Here is an 18818-nt window from a genome sequence, read left to right as displayed (position 1 = left end):
GGGTGGACGGGGCAGTTAAAGATATCTCACTCTTGATTTGATACATCACTCACCGCTCATGTTGGGCACGGCTTGGAACTGAATTCAGGTTGCTGCTGGGTTCATATCGAAGTGCGTTAACCACTGGGCCACAACTCTACGTAAACAGCGAGGGAAAAAAGTATTTGATCCCCTGCTGATTTTGTACGTTTGCCCACTGACAAAGAAATGATCAGTCTATAATTTTAATGGTAGGTTTATTTGAACAGTGAGAGACAGAATCCAGAAAAACGCATGTCAAAAATGTTATAAATTGTACTCTTTGGTTCCGTTCGGTAAGTCACAGAGGTAAAAAAATCTAAAAAAAATCACGACGTTTCGGCCACAACACAAGTGGCCTTCGTCGGGTGAAGGGACCGTGCTGTCACGAGGACAGCGTTGGAATTACGATTCCAACGCCGCCTTCGTTTAATTCGGCGAGGTTTTAGAGATTGAGAGGGTGGACGGCGCGTTGCGAGGTTCACAGGACGCCCCACTCCCGCGCCACCTTCTCGAATGAGTCCCGAGGCAGAAGTCCAAGGGAAAGACAAAGACGGATGCGGTGGTGGGTGGTGGGGGGGGGACACAACAACAAGGAATGGATCCAGTGACCATCACGAGGCCGTGCGGCGAGGCTACGCACCGACACACGTTGACCGTCAACCCCCCCACCACCACCCCGAGCGGCTCAGGGAGCGGGCGGGTCGGCGGGCCCAGCCCACACCGATGGGACGGGTGGGAGAGACGGAAGTGGGAGTCGGCCAAGCAGGCGGTCGGAGGTGTGGGGGTTGACTTGAGGGCGAAGCGACAACCGTGCTCCTGCCTGGCCGAGCCCCCGGCGGGTAGTCGCGGCGGTGGCGGGGGTGGGGGCAGTCAGCCCCGACTTAAGAGCCGCATGGCTCACAGGGCTATACCTAAATAAATGAAACTTGAAAACTTGTTCCATATGATTGGAGGAGACTTCTACCGGGTGCTCCGGGTTCCTCCCACCTGCAAACACGCGTTGGCTGCCCGATAACACCTCAATGTATAGAGGCCTGCAGAGCTTGGGCAATTGTCGGTATCGTTGAGCTCCCTCCTCTCTCCTTGCCTCTCTTCCCCGACGAGAGAGCGCGCGGACGCTGAGCGGAGGCGTTGAGTAACAAGTCCACATCATCATTACCTCTATTTACGGGGGGGGGGGGAATGAGTACCTTGGGTTGAGGAGGTGGAAGAGGTGGAAGAGGTGAGAGAGCGACCCCCTTCAGCTCAGCTCAATGTTCACCGCGCCCACCGAATCCTTTCTCGCCCCGTGCCACGCGCGATGGCGATGTACACACCCCCCCCCCCACCCGGGGTATATTTATTTGCACCGCCAAGTTGCCTACACCCCGAGTGTTTGTTTACATCACGGCGGCGACGTTTACACAAGCAACTCTTAACAAAAGCGGCACCGGGACCGAGTGGGGGGGCAATGGGGATTGGGGTTCCCGGGCCCCCCGGACAGGGCAGAGACGCGTGGCGGCGATCGGGCGGCGAGGTGGAAAACCTTCTCGACGGATTCGCGCGACTTCCGACGAATTAACTCGGCGTCTTGAGAGTCACGTGTCAAACGATGGCCGCCGCGTGTCCGCTCCGCCTCGAAGGCGGCACGAGGACCACCAAGCGGAGACGATCGTCGCGCATCAAGCGGCCGCCCACGCATCGTGGGCGGCCGCGCGGCTCTCCGCTCAAAGGGCAGGAAACGAAAACGCGACTGGCGAAGGAAACCCGATCCTCTCGGCTCTGTCCGATCCCCCCTCTTCGTGGGCCGCGAGCCTCCCCCCCCCCCCCCTCGGGCGACGCGACACGTTTACCGGACGTTTGCGTGCCGGAATCCGGCGAAGGTGGCAAAGGTCGTAAGTTCGAATCCTCGTTTCGGCGGCGGTCGACCGAGCCCGATATCCCTCCGGGGGGTTGACAAAATGAGCGCCACTCTGCGGGGAAGATCGACAGTGCTTTTGCCCTGTGGACGGACTCGTCCTCGTAGCTGCAACGTGGAATTCCCACGCTCCGTGGCTCTGCAGGGCTACGAACAGCACACGCCTCGACGCTCGCTCGAGAAGCAAATCGCTCCGACCACGCCTTGCGTTTCGTTTCCCTCGAGCCGCTTGCGGCGTTTCCCATCGTGCGGCAGTTCTGACGCAGCCAGCTGAGATCTCGTGAGAGAGACGTCCCGAGCGGTGGGTGGGGGGGCGGGGGGCGAGGGGCCCCCCACAGAAGCTTCAGGAAGTTCACATTCTTTGGTTCCATCGGTAAAGTAACGTAGACAGAGAAATAATAATAATAATAATAAAGTGAATACAAATATAACGAGAATAAAAACCGCGATGTCCCCATCGCGACGCGAGCAGTCGTCATCAGGAAGGGGGTGGGGGGGTGACGTCGACCGCCCGCGTTGCCTTCGGAACGTCGCCGTTCTTGCTCTCATTATTTTTTTATTCGCTCCATTTGTTATTTCTCTATCCGCGTGAGTTTAACCGAAAGAACCAAACAACACAGAACTTCCCGCGGCCGCGGGAAGTTTTAAGTCTTCAGGAAGTCGCGGTGAGTAAAGTTAGGAGGGGTGGTGGTGGTGGGGGGGGAGGGGGGCAGTTAGAGCAGGGCCGGGGGGAGCGGAGGGAGGGAAGCCGAGAGGCGGTGACTCAGGGCGCCCGGCCCTCTAGGAGCCGCGCCTGAGGTGGCCGCGCTTGGGTAGCCCCGGGCCTCATCCTCATCATCCATCGCTTGCCACCCGGGATCCATCGCAGGCCACCCGGGATCGATCCGCCACGCCAACGAGCCCTGCGCCGAACAACGGCTCTGCCTCTGCTAACCCCTCCTGCTGCTGCTGCTGCTCCTGCTGCTCCTGCTGCTGCTGCTGCTCCTGCTGCTGCTCCAGCTGCTGCTGCTGCTGCTCCTGCTGCTGCTCCTGCTCCTGCTGCTGCTCCTGCTGCTGCTGCTCCTGCTGCTGCTCCTGCTGCTGCTGTTGCTCCTGCTGGAGTTTCTGGAGCCGGTACGCGACCTGCAGGAGCCGCCGGTACACCGTGGCCTGCGACTCGGGCGTCTGGTCGCTCGCGAGGCCCTTGAATGACGCGGAAGGATCGGCCGCCGCTTCCGCATCTTCCTCTGCTTTGCGCTCCTCCTCCTCATGCTCCTCCTCCATCTCATGTTCATCTCCCTGCTCTTCTTCTTCTTCCACCCGCTGCTCTTTTTTTTCATCCCGGGGTCTCGTGCGCTGGACGCGGGGACCACCTGACGCGCCAGTGGGGACCAGCTGGCCGCTCGGCCGATCGGCTGACACCTCCGACGGTGCGGAGGTTTCAGGGTCCCCGTCTGTGTCCGCCTATTATACAAGCAGCAGCAGCAGCAACAGCAGCAACAGCAGCAACAGCAGCAGCAACAAACAAATATGAATTATATTCTTAGTTCTTTCGGTAAAGTCACCACGTTGAAGGGAAACAATAAAATAATAAAATATATAAAACAATAAAAATTCTCACGACGTTTCGACCAAAACACAAACGGTCATCATCAGGTACGTCGTGAGATTTTTTTTTATTGTTTTATATATATTTTATTATTTTGTTGTTTCCCTTCAACGTGGTGACTTTACCGAAAGAGCTAAGAATATGAATTACTGCAGTCACGAAAGCTTTAAATCAAAATATGAATTAGTTTTCCCTACGATTCCAGACTTATGGGCCACCCAATGTAGGCCACACACGGAGTATTTTATAATGGCACGAGCTTTACTACTAACCGGCTTCGCCCGGGAGTTGTGGAGTCTTGCCTTGGGATTAATTTAATATTCCCTTTTATTTGACTGACAAAACCTGACGAAAAAATTGATGCTCGCAAGAAATAAAAAAGCCGAGACAAATCAATTTAACTAAATCGGATAAAAAAATCGATTTAAAGCTTTATAACTGCAGGGATTCATCTTTATTGGTTCTTTCGGTAAAGTCACCACCTGGAATGGAAATAAAATAATAAAAAGAAAACATAATAAAATATAATTCTCACGACGTTTCGGCCACAACGCAAGTAGAAGAAGGCTACTTGTGTTGTGGCCGAAACGTCGTGAGAATTTTATTTCGTTTTATTTTTATTACTTTATTTCCATTCTACGTGGTGACTTTACCGAAAGAACCAACAAGATAAATCGGACGTCTTTCAATCGAGGAAGTTCAACCTTAACCAGGCGACCCGGGAAGGGACCGTGACGTGGCGAGCTGAAAATCGGGCGTAAGCTGTGCAAATTTCACGACGTCAGAGAGTCAGCGTTGGAGAGGTTTTGCCGCTTCACGCAAACGGATGGATCTTCCGCTTCATATTTAAGCGTGAGCTGAAAATAGTCGCGTCAACTTAGAACATCGAGACAGCTTTTGTTCGGGATGCACGGCCTACGCGGAGGGTTGGGGGGGGATGCGTGAGGTCAGCAGGCACTCTGCGTGACGCTGCCGCATGCCGGTGACATCACGGATGCGACATCGCCGCTCACTTGCCGTGCACTGTGTGTGAGTGTGTGTGGGCTGCTGTGATTTACTTTGTGCTATTTATTATTTTACCAGGTAAGGGCCACCGAGCCATACGGCTCTCATTTCAGACGCGACCTGGCCACAAACGATAGCCCGGTGAAGTGGCTTTTCAAGTGGAAATGTACAGTGGCCAAATACTCTGAACGCGTGTTCATAAATGCGGAGGGGAAAAAAACCGGAGAACCCGTAGAAGAACCTCCATGCCCACAGGGAGAGAGAGAGAACACGCAAACTCCAAATATGTGGGCGTCCAGGTCAGGATCGACCCCGTGACCTCCTGGCGCTTTGCGTGTACGCTGCGTGGGGGGGGTTAATCCCGGGTGAGGCCACTGCCCTGCGTCTCGCGATGTCCCCGTGTCCCCAAGTGCGAAGAGACGCAGAGGCCGGCGGGAGACGGCGAATATGAATCGTCGCGTCTCACCGTTCCCGACGAGGCTCGGCCGCTCCCGGACTCCGTGGAGGGCGAACTGCACCCAGGCACCGTCCCTGTACAGCGCAGACACAGAGATGATGCACACGAGACAAAGGTCCCCCCATCACGAAGAATTGCGTGGAGTTCACACACGCAGACACGACACAAATTCACGCGCAGACATTAAAGCGAAACACCGACAGAAATTCGCACAGGCACAAATTCGCGCGCGTAGACACGCGCACGAAAATGCAGAGACGCACACACACACACGCAGACACATTTACACGCACGCAGATGCGCCAACACAAATTCACACACGCACACAGACGCGAGCTCGCACACACAGACACGCGCGCAGACGCACACGCGCTGGGAGAGCCACGCGGACACCGCCATGGACGCGAGACGTGGCTGACAGTGCTGCCTCGTTACGGTGGCGCCGATCGAGCCGCAATTAAAATGCGCCGCCCGCCATTTCCCAGTAATCACCTCCTTCTCGCTCCACAGGCGCGGGGACCATGCTCGTCCGAAAGCAGGGCGAATCACCGATGCCGCGAGCGGACGGCGCCGTTTTGCCGTCAAGCGCCGAGCCGGGGCCGCTCCTGGGGCTCCGATGTCGCGAGGCGAAGCCCGGGGCCGGCTCCGTGTCCGCTGGGCCATACTCCTGGGGGGGCCCGTGTGGAGGCCCGCCAGGCCCCCACTGCATGGGACTTAATCCCAACTGCTGCTGCTGCCACGGGTCTTCAACCCCGAACCGGGGCCTGGGGGTTGAGTGCCCACGATCGTCAAGGAGGCTGTGCTCAGTGGCGTCCGGCTGTGAGGGCCTCAGAGTCTTGGGCCCGCGGTCCGAGTCCCGACGGCGCGCGAGCGGCCCAGGGCCCAGGGCCTCGTTGGGGGCGAAGTCGGAACGCTCCATGAGGCGACCTGCGCTGGGCCCCGTGGGAGAACGGTGAATGTGAGGAGGATCACCATGAAGTGACCTGCGCTGGGCCCCGTGGGAGAACGGTGAACGTGAGGGAGGATCATTGAGGAGACCGCAGCCCCTCCTTGGCCGCCGCGGGGGAAGGGTCGCGAAGTCGAAGCCGGCGTGGAAACACAGGTGGGTAAGTAGACGCTCAAACGTCTGTCTGTAGGGATGTTGGGGTGTGCGCTGGGGCATAACGGGGTGTAGGGGTTGATGGGGCGTTTTGGGTGGCAGCGTGTGGGTGCAAACGGGTGTGCAGAGTTCAAGTGTCAAGTTGATTTTGTGTGACCGGGGTGAGACCTCAAGAGACCAGGATAACTGATTTGCAAGAGTGACCTGGGGGTCGTGGCAATGACAAAAAGAATAACGTAAGAGTACAGCAAAATGAAGCCAATTGAAGCCAGAAGCAAGACAACTCAATTTTAACCCACTTCCCAATGTGGTATCAAACTTGGTAAACTTATGTCATACTGATGACAATACCATATTCTATCATTAAAAATCAAATAAAAACGTATTTTTTTTAAACATTCTTTTTTACGTGTTATGTTTCGGCTCGGCTCTAATTGTCCACGCTCAACTGACGTTGGCTGTGAATGACCACGGTCCCCTTACGTTGTGGCGAGCTTCTGCGGCCACATTAGTGCGGTGCATTTCATTAAAGCGCGTTTTTTATAATACTTATTTGACAGGTTTTTGCGTACGTACTCAACGGATGACCCCCTAGCTGCGCTGCGCTACCAACAACCTGTCGACCCTAGTTCGACTCCCGCTCCTGGCCAACATCAGTGACGATTATCTGAACTGATCCTTGGCCTCCCCCTAGATCGACTCAGCCTCAAATGAGTTACCTGTTGCAATGCGTAAACATTGACACCCGCCCCCCTCGTGTTTCCGTGCCGGCCTTCACAGGTGCTCGCTAACAGAACTTGCCCCGACAGTCCGTTAATGCTCCACGGAATATATCGTTGTCGTAAAGACCACCACCACCACCAACCACCACCACCGGCCCCACCGTATAACATTTAAACAATTGTTGGGCGTCAACTGCTGTCGCGAGTGGTTATCGCACCTGGCCCCCCACGAGTTCCAAATTCCCGGCTCGCGACGAATACGAGCGCCTCCCCTAGGTCGACTCAGCCTTAAAACGAGTACCTGGTGCGGTGTGTAGACATCGACACGGGGCGAGAGAGAGAGGAGAGAGGAGAGAGAGATGTAGCAGCTGAGCGTGGTGCTGGCCACCCACCGCCGGCCTCTCGCGTGTCCCGGGGCGACCTTCACAGCAGCAGCAGCAGCAGCTTGCCGACGGCACTTGGCCCCCCAAAGGTTCAGGTCACGTCGGTTATAAAATCACTTCGTTCTAGATCTGAAGCCAACGTGACTGCAGGGATTCGCAGGCTGTGGTTTTTTTTTCCGCTAAAGTCAGGTAGTAGGTTAAAAATAAAATAAATTAAATAAATTAAAACTAAATTCTAGATTTAAAGCTTTCGTGACTGCAAGGATCCATACTCTTTGGTTCTATTAGAAAACAAAGCGCCTTGACAAAGGAATTAACATATAATTTAGCATCTGCGGATGTGTATACTTTAACTTAGCTATTTCAATGAGCCATTTCAATGCTAAATTGTATGCTAATTCCTTTGTCAAGGCGCTTTGTTTCTCTCACACAGCTTAAAGGTCGTGATCTAAGCGTGGCTTTTTCACTCCAGCGCTGTCCTCCAGACAGTCTCGTCCCTTCACCTGATGAAGGCCGCTTGTGTTGTGGCCGAAACGTCGTGATTTTTTGTTATTTTATTTTCACCTACGTGGTGACTTTACCCAATAGAACCAAAGAGTAAATTAAAACTAAATTCTATCACGACGTTTCAGGACGCAACCACAACAAGGGTCCTTCACGTTGTCTCCCCCCCCCCCCAACCTGAAGGTCGCTTTGGGTTGCGCGCGAAACGTCGTGATGAAATTTTAGTTTTCATTTATTTTATTTATTTTTGTTACCTACGTGACTTCACCGGAAAAAAACAAACTAAAGAGTGCAAATCCCTGCCGACACAAAATCTTTCAAATCTACAATCATATCGATTACTTGTCTATTGCTTATCGATCAATACGATGCCCCTGAACTTGCGCGTGCTCCCCGATCCCCCCTCGTCTCTAAATCCGAGCGTCCTATGTGACTTCACCGGAAGAAAAAAATAAAGAGTGCGAATCCCTGCCGACACAAAATCTTTCAAATCTACAATCATATCGATTACTTGTCTATTGCTTATCGATCAATACGATGCCCCTGAACTTGCGCGTGCTCCCCGATCCCCCCTCGTCTCTAAATCCGAGCGTCCTATGTGACTTCACCGGAAGAAAAAAATAAAGAGTGTGAATCCCTGCCGACACAAAGTCTTTCAAATCTATAATCATATCAATTACTTTTCTATTTTTATATTCTTAGCTCTTTCGGTAAAGTCACGTTGAGGGGAAAAAATAAAATAAGAAAATATATATAAAACAATTCTTATTGTTTTATAAATATATTATTATATAAATTTTTTTTTATTTTTTTTATAATAAAACAATTTTTATTGTTTTATATATATTTTATTCTTTTATAGCTTCCCTTCAACGTGACTTTACTGAAAGAGCTAAGAATATGAATTACTGCAGTCACGAAAGCTTTAAATAAAAAAATACTTGTCTATTGCTTATCGATCAATACGATGGCCCTGAACTTGCGCGTGCTCCATGATTCCCTCCCCCCTCGTCTCTAAATCCGAGCGCTCCCCACGCCGCTCTGCGCAAATCTTCGTCGTCGTCGGCGGCGGCGAGAAACTCCCTGGGAGGCAGAAGATAAGTCCACGAAGTTCCGGGCGCGCACGCAAACAAGCGGCCAATCGCCATCAGGTAGGGGGTCAAACCGCAGCAGGAAACAGTCGCTCAAGTGGGCGGTAGGCTGCCTCTTGCTGTGGTTGTGTCCCTCCCTCCCCCCCACCCGCCACCACCTGAAGGAGGACGCTTGGGGTCGCGCCCGTAACGTCGTTATAACCTATTGCGCGGGTTATCTTGTTACTCGGATTTTTTTTCTGTTATGTTTTCTGCAAATTGATGAAAAAAATTTACCCCCAGGAACGTACGCTACATTCATATCATTAAGTCAATAGTAAATTAGGTTTAGATTGACATTGTTTCGCCTAACGTCGCGTTTTTCAGGGACATATCCCCAAAGTAGAGGCCTTACCATATTTCTACATAAATTCATGGAAGCTATAAACAAACCATAAAAAATTTTGATTTAAAGCTTTCGTGACTGCAGTAATTCATATTCTTAGCTCTTGGGTAAAGTCACCACGTTGAAGGGAAACAATAAAATATTTAATTGTTTTATATATTTTATATTATTTTATTGTTTCCCTTCAACGTGACTTTACTGAAAGAGCTAAGAATATGTCGTTATTTAATTTTAAGTTTTCATTCATTCGTTAATTATTTTACCTAGGCGACGCAAGCGATGTTAACCGTGGCTGCTGCTGCTGCTGTGGTGGTGCGAGGTGGCGGCTGCTTGGGGTGGGGTTGGGGTGGGGTGGGGGGAGACTTTCATCCAGCAGAGGGTTGATCATGGCTGATGGTGTCATCGTCGTCGTCGTGATCGTCAAACGATGTCGCCGTGGTGTTTGCCGGCAGAAGCATGGTGGAGGAGGAGGAGCAGGAGGATGAGGAGCAGGAGGAGCAGGAGGAGCAGGAGGAGGAGCAGGAGGAGGAGCAGAAGGAGGAGGATGAGGAGCAGGAGGAGGAGGTCGCCGCCGCCTCCTCTCTGCGTCACTGCGGCCGTGGCGGCGTGGAGCGGCTTCACCTCAACGTGAAGACGTCGCTCAGTCACACGCGGCGGGGGGGAAACAACAACAGCAATAACAACAATAACAACACAACAATAACAATACAACAATAACAACACAACAACAATAACAACACAACAATAACAACAATAACAGCAACACAACAACAACACAATAACAACAAAACAACATCAACCACAAAAATAACAACAATAACACAACAACAATAACAGCAACAACAATAGCAACAACAATAACAATAAAACATCAACCACAACAAAAATAACAATAACAAAACAACAATAACAAAATAACAATATTAACTCCCTCAGCAACTCCCTCACTCCTCACCTGGCGTGTCGTCTTCCTCTTCCTCACCTCTTCTCTCCCCACCTCTTCTCTCCTCACCTCTTCTCTGCTCACCTCGCCTCACCTCTTCTCTCCTCACCTCTTCTCTCCTCACTCCGCACCTCAACTTGCTGCTTCTCTGCTCCTCACCACCACCACCAAACTCCCCCACCCGTGGGCACGTGACTGCCCCACCCCACCCGTGGGCATGTGAAGTGACAAAGTGACATCACGGGTACAGCCACAGAGGTAACAGCCAATCAGGGAAGGAGGCGTATCTGAGGCAAAGGCAACAGGAGGGGCTAGCCGAGATGCTCCGGGAACCTGCTCGAAGGTTCCACGAGAGGGCGTGGCCGGAGGCGGGGCTTAGCCACTGAGTGGGGGGGGGGTGGAAGGCGCGCGCCAAATTAACCCCTAGGCGGTGTCTGCCAGCCGCCAGCTGTCAGTCAGAGAGGGCGCTGGTGGGGGGTGAAGGCAAACGAGAGAGAGAGATGGGGGAGAGATTGGGGAGAGATTGGGGAGGGAGAGATGGGGGAGAGATGGGGGAGGGGAGGGAGATGGACAGGGAGAGAGAGAGGGAGGGATGGGGAGAGATGGGGGAGGGAGGGAGAGATGGGGGAGAGATTGGGGAGGGAGAGATGGGGGAGAGATGGGGAGAGAGGGAGAGATGGGGGAGAGATGGGGGAGAGATTGGGGAGGGAGAGATGGGGGAGAGATGGGGGAGAGATGGGGAGAGATTGGGGAGAGATGGGGGAGGGAGAGATGGGGAGAGATGGGGGAGCGATGGGGGAGGGAGGGAGAGATGGGGGAGAGATTGGGGAGGGATTGGGGAGAGATCGGGGAGAGATTGGGGAGGGAGAGATGGGGGAGAGATGGGGGAGAGATGGGGGAGAGATTGGGGAGAGAGAGGGAGGGGAGGGAGATGGACAGGGAGAGAGAGAGGGAGGGATGGGGAGAGATGGGGGAGGGAGGGAGAGATGGGGGAGAGATGGGGGAGAGAGTGGGGAGAGATTGGGGAGGGAGAGATGGAGGAGAGATGGGGGAGAGATGGGGGAGAGAGAGGGAGGGGAGGGAGATGGACAGGGAGAGAGAGAGGGAGGGATGGGGAGAGATGGGGGAGGGAGAGATGGGGGAGAGATTGGGGAGAGATTGGGGAGGGAGAGATGGGGGAGAGATGGGGGAGAGAGGGAGAGATTGGGGAGAGATTGGGGAGGGAGAGCTGGGGAGAGATTGGGGAGAGATGGGGGAGGGAGGGAGAGATAGGGAGAGATGGGGGAGAGATGGGGGAGGGAGAGATGGGGGAGAGATTGGGGAGGGATTGGGGAGAGATGGGGGAGAGATGGGGGAGAGATGGGGGAGAGATTGGGGAGAGATTGGGGAGGGAGAGGGAGGGGAGGGAGATGGACAGGGAGAGAGAGAGGGAGGGATGGGGAGAGATGGGGGAGGGAGGGAGAGATGGGGGAGAGATGGGGGAGAGATTGGGGCGAGATTGGGGAGGGAGAGATGGGGGAGAGATGGGGGAGAGATTGGGGAGAGATTGGGGAGGGAGAGGGAGGGGAGGGAGATGGACAGGGAGAGAGAGAGGGAGGGATGGGGAGAGATGGGGGAGGGAGAGATGGGGGAGAGATGGGGGAGGGAGGGAGAGATGGGGGAGAGATTGGGGAGGGATTGGGGAGAGATGGGGGAGAGATTGGGGAGAAATTGGGGAGGGAGAGATGGGGGAGAGATGGGGGAGAGATGGGGGAGAGATTGGGGAGAGAGAGGGAGGGGAGGGAGATGGACAGGGAGAGAGGGAGGGATGGGGAGAGATGGGGGAGGGAGGGAGAGATGGGGGAGAGATGGGGGAGAGAGTGGGGAGAGATTGGGGAGGGAGAGATGGGGGAGAGATGGGGGAGAGATGGGGGAGAGAGAGGGAGGGGAGGGAGATGGACAGGGAGAGAGAGAGGGAGGGATGGGGAGAGATGGGGGAGGGAGGGAGAGATGGGGGAGAGATGGGGGAGAGATTGGGGAGAGATTGGGGAGGGAGACATGGGGGAGAGATGGGGGAGAGATGGGGGAGAGATTGGCGAGAGATTGGGGAGGGAGAGATGGGGAGAGATTGGGGAGAGATGGGGGAGGGAGGGAGAGATAGGGAGAGATGGGGGAGAGATGGGGGAGGGAGGGAGAGATTGGGGAGGGATTGGGGAGAGATAGGGGAGAGATGGGGGAGAGATTGGGGAGAGATTGGGGAGGGAGAGGGAGGGGAGGGAGATGGACAGGGAGAGAGAGAGGGAGGGAGGGAGAGATGGGGGAGAGATGGGGGAGAGATTGGGGAGGGAGAGATGGGGGAGAGATGGGGGAGAGATTGGGGAGAGATTGGGGAGGGAGAGGGAGGGGAGGGAGATGGACAGGGAGAGAGAGAGGGAGGGATGGGGAGAGATGGGGGAGGGAGAGATGGGGGAGAGATGGGGGAGAGATGGGGGAGAGATGGGGGAGGGAGGGAGAGATGGGGGAGAGATTGGGGAGGGATTGGGGAGAGATGGGGGAGAGATTGGGGAGAAATTGGGGAGGGAGAGATGGGGGAGAGATGGGGGAGAGATGGGGGAGAGATTGGGGAGAGAGAGGGAGGGGAGGGAGATGGACAGGGAGAGAGAGAGGGAGGGATGGGGAGAGATGGGGGAGGGAGGGAGAGATGGGGGAGAGATGGGGGAGAGAGTGGGGAGAGATTGGGGAGGGAGAGATGGGGGAGAGATGGGGGAGAGATGGGGGAGAGAGTGGGGAGAGATTGGGGAGGGAGAGATGGGGGAGAGATGGGGGAGAGATGGGGGAGAGATTGGGGAGAGATTGGGGAGGGAGAGATGGGGAGAGATTGGGGAGAGATGGGGGAGGGAGGGAGAGATGGGGAGAGATGGGGGAGAGATGGGGGAGGGAGGGAGAGATGGGGGAGAGATTGGGGAGAGATGGTTGAGAGATTGGGGAGAGATTGGGGAGGGAGAGGGAGGGGAGGGAGATGGACAGGGAGAGAGAGAGGGAGAGATGGGGAGAGATGGGGGAGGGAGAGATGGGGGAGAGATGGGGGAGAGATTGGGGAGAGATTGGGGAGGGAGAGATGGGGGAGAGATGAGGGAGAGATGGGGGAGAGATGGGGGAGAGATTGGGGAGAGATTGGGGAGGGAGAGATGGGGGAGAGATGGGGGAGAGATGGGGGAGAGATGGGGGAGAGATGGGGGAGAGAGAGGGAGGGGAGGGAGATGGACAGGGAGAGAGAGAGGGAGGGATGGGGAGAGATGGGGGAGGGAGGGAGAGATGGGGGAGAGATGGGGGAGAGATTGGGGAGAGATTGGGGAGGGAGAGATGGGGGAGAGAGGGGAGATGGGGGAGAGAGGAGAGATGGGGGAGAGATTGGGGAGAGATTGGGGAGGGGAGAGATGGGGAGAGATTGGGGAGAGATGGGGGAGGGAGGGAGAGATGGGGAGAGATGGGGGAGAGATGGGGGAGGGAGGGAGAGATGGGGAGAGATTGGGGAGAGATGGGGAGAGATGGGGGAGAGATGGGGAGAGATTGGGGAGAGATTGGGGAGGGAGAGGGAGGGGAGGGAGATGGACAGGGAGAGAGAGAGGGAGGGATGGGGAGAGATGGGGGAGGGAGGGAGAGATGGGGGAGAGATGGGGGAGAGATTGGGGAGAGATTGGGGAGGGAGAGATGGGGGAGAGATGGGGGAGAGATGGGGGAGAGATGGGGGAGAGATTGGGGAGAGATTGGGGAGGGAGAGGGAGGGGAGGGAGATGGACAGGGAGAGAGAGAGGGAGGGATGGGGAGAGATGGGGGAGGGAGAGATGGGGGAGAGATGGGGGAGAGATGGGGGAGGGAGGGAGAGATGGGGGAGAGATTGGGGAGGGATTGGGGAGAGATGGGGGAGAGATTGGGGAGAGATTGGGGAGGGAGAGATGGGGGAGAGATGGGGGAGAGATTGGGGAGAGAGAGGGAGGGGAGGGAGATGGACAGGGAGAGAGAGAGGGAGGGATGGGGAGAGATGGGGGAGGAGAGATGGGGGAGAGATGGGGGAGAGAGTGGGGAGAGATTGGGGAGGGAGAGATGGGGGAGAGATGGGGGAGAGATTGGGGAGGGAGAGGGAGGGGAGGGAGATGGACAGGGAGAGAGAGAGGGAGGGATGGGGAGAGATGGGGAGGGAGAGATGGGGGAGAGATGGGGGGAGAGATGGGGGAGAGATGGGGAGGGGGAGAGATGGGGGAGAGATTGGGGAGGGATTGGGGAGAGATGGGGAGAGATTGGGGAGAAATTGGGGAGGGAGAGATGGGGGAGAGATGGGGGAGAGATGGGGAGAGATTGGGGAGAGAGAGGGAGGGGAGGGAGATGGACAGGGAGAGAGAGAGGGAGGGATGGGGAGAGATGGGGGAGGGAGGGAGAGATGGGGGAGAGATGGGGGAGAGAGTGGGGAGAGATTGGGGAGGGAGAGATGGGGGAGAGATGGGGGAGAGATGGGGGAGAGAGATGGGGAGAGAGTGGGGAGAGATTGGGGAGGGAGAGATGGGGGAGAGATGGGGGAGAGATTGGGAGAGATTGGGGAGGGAGAGATGGGGAGAGATTGGGGAGAGATGGGGGAGGGAGGGAGAGATGGGGAGAGATGGGGGAGAGATGGGGGAGGGAGGGAGAGATGGGGGAGAGATTGGGGAGAGATGGGGGAGAGATTGGGGAGAGATTGGGGAGGGAGAGGGAGGGGAGGGAGATGGACAGGGAGAGAGAGAGGGAGGGATGGGGAGAGATGGGGGAGGGGAGGGAGAGATGGGGGAGAGAGAGGGAGGGGAGGGAGATGGACAGGGAGAGAGAGAGGGAGGGATGGGGAGAGATGGGGAGGGAGGAGAGATGGGGGAGAGATTGGGGAGGGAGAGATGGGGGAGAGATGGGGGAGATGTTGTATATATAGGTGTTATGGAAATTGATGAAAATAATCTGAAAATGCCTTTCCACACACACTGCACTTGAAGGGTTTCTCTCCTGTGTGTGTTCTCTGGTGTGTTTTAAGAGTAGATGAATCTGAAAATGTCTTCCCACAAACACTGCACCTGAAGGGTTTCTCTCCCATGTGTGTTCTCTGGTGTGACTTAAGAGTAGATGAATCTGAAAATGTCTTCCCACAAACACTGCACTTGAAGGGTTTCTCTCCCATGTGTGTTCTCTGGTGTTTTTTAATATGATATGAATCTGGAAAATGCCTTCCCACACACACTGCACTTGAAGGGTTTCTCTCCTGTGTGTGTTCTCTGGTGATTTTTAAGAATAGATGAATCTGAAAATGCCTCCCCACACACACTGCACTTGAAGGGTTTCTCTCCCGTGTGTGTTCTCTGGTGTGTTTTAAGAGCAAATGAATCTGAAAATGTCTTCTCACACACAGTGCATTTGAAGGGTTTCTCTCCTGTGTGTTCTCTGGTGTCTTTTAAGATGAGTTGAATCTGAAAATGCCTTTCCACACACACTGCACTTGAAGGGTTTCTCTCCTGTGTGTGTTCTCTGGTGTGTATTAAGAGTAGATGAATCTGAAAACGCCTTCCCGCACGGAGTGCACCTGAAGGGTTTCTCTCCCGTGTGTGTTCTCTGGTGTACTTGAAGATTTGATGAATTTGCAAATGCCTTGCCGCACAGAGTACACTTGAAGGGTTTCTCTCCCGTGTGTATTCTCTGGTGTGTTTTAAGAGCAGATGACCGTGAAAATGCCTTCCCACACACACTGCACTTGAAGGGTTTCTCTCCCGTGTGTGTTCTCTGGTGTTTTTTAAGAGTCGATAAATCTGAAAATGTCTTCCCACACACAGTGCATTTGAAGGGTTTCTCTCCTGTGCGAGTTCTCTGGTGCCGTGTCAAATTTCCAGTCCGATCCGTGCTGTATGCACGCTGGTCGCATTGTTGACTTGTCGTACCGAGCTGCTGTGCTGACTGCCTTTGCTCCATCAGACCAGCGTCAGCTGCAGACAGAAAATAAGAATATCCACACCATCTACACGTCAGTATCGAGCCATGGAAGAATGAATATATACAGTCACACGTGACTTACACGTCTATATTCATTCATGTATTCATGACTAGGTGTACTACCCGGCTTCGACCGGGACTTGGATCCACCACGTCCGGCCGCCTTTGTCTCCCCAGTGGCGATGTTCACACTACGACAGTTACTCGTTTTAGGCTGAGTCTACCTAGGGGAGGCCCAGAAGCAGTTCAAATAATTGTCGCCGGTGGTGGCCGTGAGCGGGAATCGAACTCGGGTCACCGGGTTCGTAGCGCGGCGTAGCGCTAACCACTACACTATAATGCGTTACGCTTACACACACACACACAGACACACACACAGACACACACACAGACACACAAAAGATAAAACAAAGATCCCCCATGTAGCCTTAACAGACTGTAGGGGCAAGTGCTGTTAGCGAGCACCTATGAAGGCCGGAACGGTACACGAGGGGGTGGGTGGCTAGCACCACGCCCGACCGCTTTTGTCTCCCTAGTGGTGATGTTTACACACCGCATTGAGGCTGAGTCGACCTAGGGGAGGCCCGGGACCGGTTCAGATAATCGTCACTGGTGTTGGCCATGAGCGGGAATCGAACCCGTGTCGCCGGGTTCATAGCGCAGCGCGCTAACCGCCACACTATCGCTCCCCACAACACACAAAAAAAACACACAGACACACACACACAGACACACACAGACAGACACACACACACACACAGACACACACACACAGACACACACAGACAACGCTAACCACTACACTACAACGCGTTACGCTTCCACGTGCGAGGGTCACGTGACAGATTTGACGTCACAGCTCACTTGCCGTGCAAAAAATCTATACATTATTGAGCTTCCCCCCCCAAAAACACAAAAGTGTATTTGTATAATGTTTGCACGGTGTACAGTCTGGAAAGTACCCACATGGCAAATTTCCAGTTTGTTGCATGTCGGGAAGTAGGCTAAACATTTTGAACAGACAACACACACAATCACAACTTTACATATTTTTATATATATGGAGATAAACAGTAAGAGCCAATTTGTTAATCCATTGCCGGACGAGGGTCTCCCCACGCCGCCCCGGGTCGTGATTTGACCATACTTCACCACGCTCGTCCGTGTGGCGGCTTGGTGGAGGAGGGTAGCGCAGACGTGGGAGCGTAGTGACATTGTACTCTACAATGGATGTTGCCCCCACCGCTCCTATGCCACTCACCAACGTTGCACAGTCCCGCAGCCGCCTGAAACAACAACAACAACAACAAAGTCCCATCACAAGGGAGAAACACACAAATAGAGATTCACTTCGAGTACACTCACCACCACGTAGCTGTCAACCTCTATCAGTGCCCCTACCTTATTACAGATCAATTCAGACCGTATCGGCCACCAAGTGTCTTTATAAATATCAACGTTCGTCCTACGAAGTCCCATCACAATGTAGAAACACAAACAGACAATATTATGTTACCAAAGCATGTTCTTTTGCCCGTATTGAAATGGCTGTACCCCGTATGGGCGTGAAAACTCAATGTCTCTGTACAAGAATACGGGGTAAACCGTACGCGTTATGATGACAGCTGTGATGCATCAAGAGATAACTTGACCCGTGGTTGTGTTACCTCGTTTAACCAATGGCTTCAAACTCGCATGGAACAGCCCGAAACCCACAGCATGAGGACAAACACAAAGACGGGTATATCACGAGAGAAAAACCCCCTACATATTTACCAATAACACTGCCCTTAAAAGTAAATACTGTAGTGCATAATCGGGCAATGGCCCTTTTTCATAACGCCTCTGTTACCGACGATTGCATTTAAGCCTTTCTTCTTACGACTGCTGCCTGTGTATCTTACTGTGAAAACAGTTCCACAAAGCATGTATAAATGTTTATTTTCTTTGGGACAGACTAGGCCCGAGACGCCAGGGAGGGCCTGAATGGCCTGGATTGCCTACCGAGAAGGAGACGCCTTCCCCGGCGAGGAGCAACCACAGCCTGTGGTGTCACCGCCGCAACGGGGGTCACACAACACCGGATTTTTTTTTTCGTCAAAATTTTAAAACCAAAACACCCACTTACCGGTTCGCGTGAGTTCAATCCTGCTCAGAGTTTTAAGGGGCGAGAGGAATTGTTCGTGCAAGTTTAGAGTTTAGGGTGGGGGGTGGGGAGTCGTTATGTTCCGAACAGTTTAGAAGCGTCCTGGGAGCCGGCTTGAGGCGTCAGCCATTGGCACTTGGGAGCTACCACTCCCAGCCAAGGGTTGACGCTCAAACTATCAATCTTATACTTTCACTTCCATCGCATAAATTGAATCGTATTTACTCAAACAATATATGCTGAATGATCTACTATCATAGTCACGGTCGCTCCGTCATTGTATTGCTGTTGGAGATGTATATATTTATATATTTTAAAAAATATTATCGCGTCTGCGACCCCCCCCCCCTATTTAAAGCGGTAAGTTGGTTCGTTCCAAATGATGACGTTCACACAACGCGATCAAAGTTCGGAACGCTCTTGCAGAATTGTACAACATTTAACTCCGAAAGTTATCGCGATATGGCGACACTACGATATTACCTAATCATATCCAACATAAGCGTATCGTACATTTTTTTCCACACGGCACGTGCACACACTCAAAGCACTTGCAATTCAAATTTCTATTTAAAGCTTTCGTGACTGCAGGGATTCA

The 18818-nt window shown here is 53.8% G+C and overlaps 1 protein-coding gene across 3 annotated transcripts; it reads right to left on the bottom strand.

Moving 5' to 3' along the window:
* Nucleotides 1-219: 219 nt before the first annotated feature.
* On the bottom strand, nucleotides 220-18548 carry LOC142916505 (uncharacterized). 3 transcript variants are annotated; one of them, XM_076061636.1, is made up of 7 exons: nucleotides 18203-18548; nucleotides 17336-17360; nucleotides 16023-16067; nucleotides 10108-10290; nucleotides 5461-5895; nucleotides 4978-5042; nucleotides 220-3361 (listed from the first exon to the last, which is right to left on the bottom strand). In XM_076061636.1, the coding sequence occupies exons 3-7, from the start codon at nucleotides 16051-16053 to the stop codon at nucleotides 2753-2755; spliced, it is 1323 nt and encodes a 440-aa protein (XP_075917751.1). In that variant the 5' UTR covers nucleotides 16054-16067; nucleotides 17336-17360; nucleotides 18203-18548; the 3' UTR covers nucleotides 220-2752. The 3 variants fall into 3 exon arrangements, with proteins under 3 accessions (XP_075917751.1, XP_075917753.1, XP_075917752.1); XM_076061638.1 differs by lacking the exons at nucleotides 16023-16067; nucleotides 17336-17360; nucleotides 18203-18548 and having other exon boundaries at nucleotides 5461-5900; nucleotides 10108-10195; XM_076061637.1 differs by lacking the exons at nucleotides 16023-16067; nucleotides 17336-17360; nucleotides 18203-18548 and having other exon boundaries at nucleotides 5461-5951; nucleotides 10108-10188.
* Between the last annotated feature and the right edge of the window lie 270 nt (nucleotides 18549-18818).

The sequence above is a fragment of the Petromyzon marinus genome, unplaced genomic scaffold (genome assembly GCF_048934315.1).
Source record: "Petromyzon marinus isolate PM22_M1 ecotype Great Lakes invasive population unplaced genomic scaffold, UKy_Petmar_22M1.pri1.0 PM_G_Scaffold_39, whole genome shotgun sequence".
Lineage (NCBI taxonomy): Eukaryota > Metazoa > Chordata > Hyperoartia > Petromyzontiformes > Petromyzontidae > Petromyzon > Petromyzon marinus.
Note: the sequence above shows the minus strand (reverse complement) of the source record. Positions and strands in the feature narration are given on the sequence as shown.

What these genes read in the sequence shown, in the direction of transcription:
- LOC142916505 (XM_076061636.1), bottom strand. Translation starts at nt 16,053, where the DNA reads ATGGAGCAAAGGCAGTCAGCACAGCAGCTCG. An exon ending in GCCTGTGGAGCGAGAAGGAG is followed by an intron (nt 5,043 to 5,460) that starts GTGATTACTGGG and finishes TGCGCTGTACAG; the next exon opens with GGACGGTGCCTGGGTGCAGT. An exon ending in GCCGAGCCTCGTCGGGAACG is followed by an intron (nt 3,362 to 4,977) that starts GTGAGACGCGAC and finishes CTTGTATAATAG; the next exon opens with GCGGACACAGACGGGGACCC.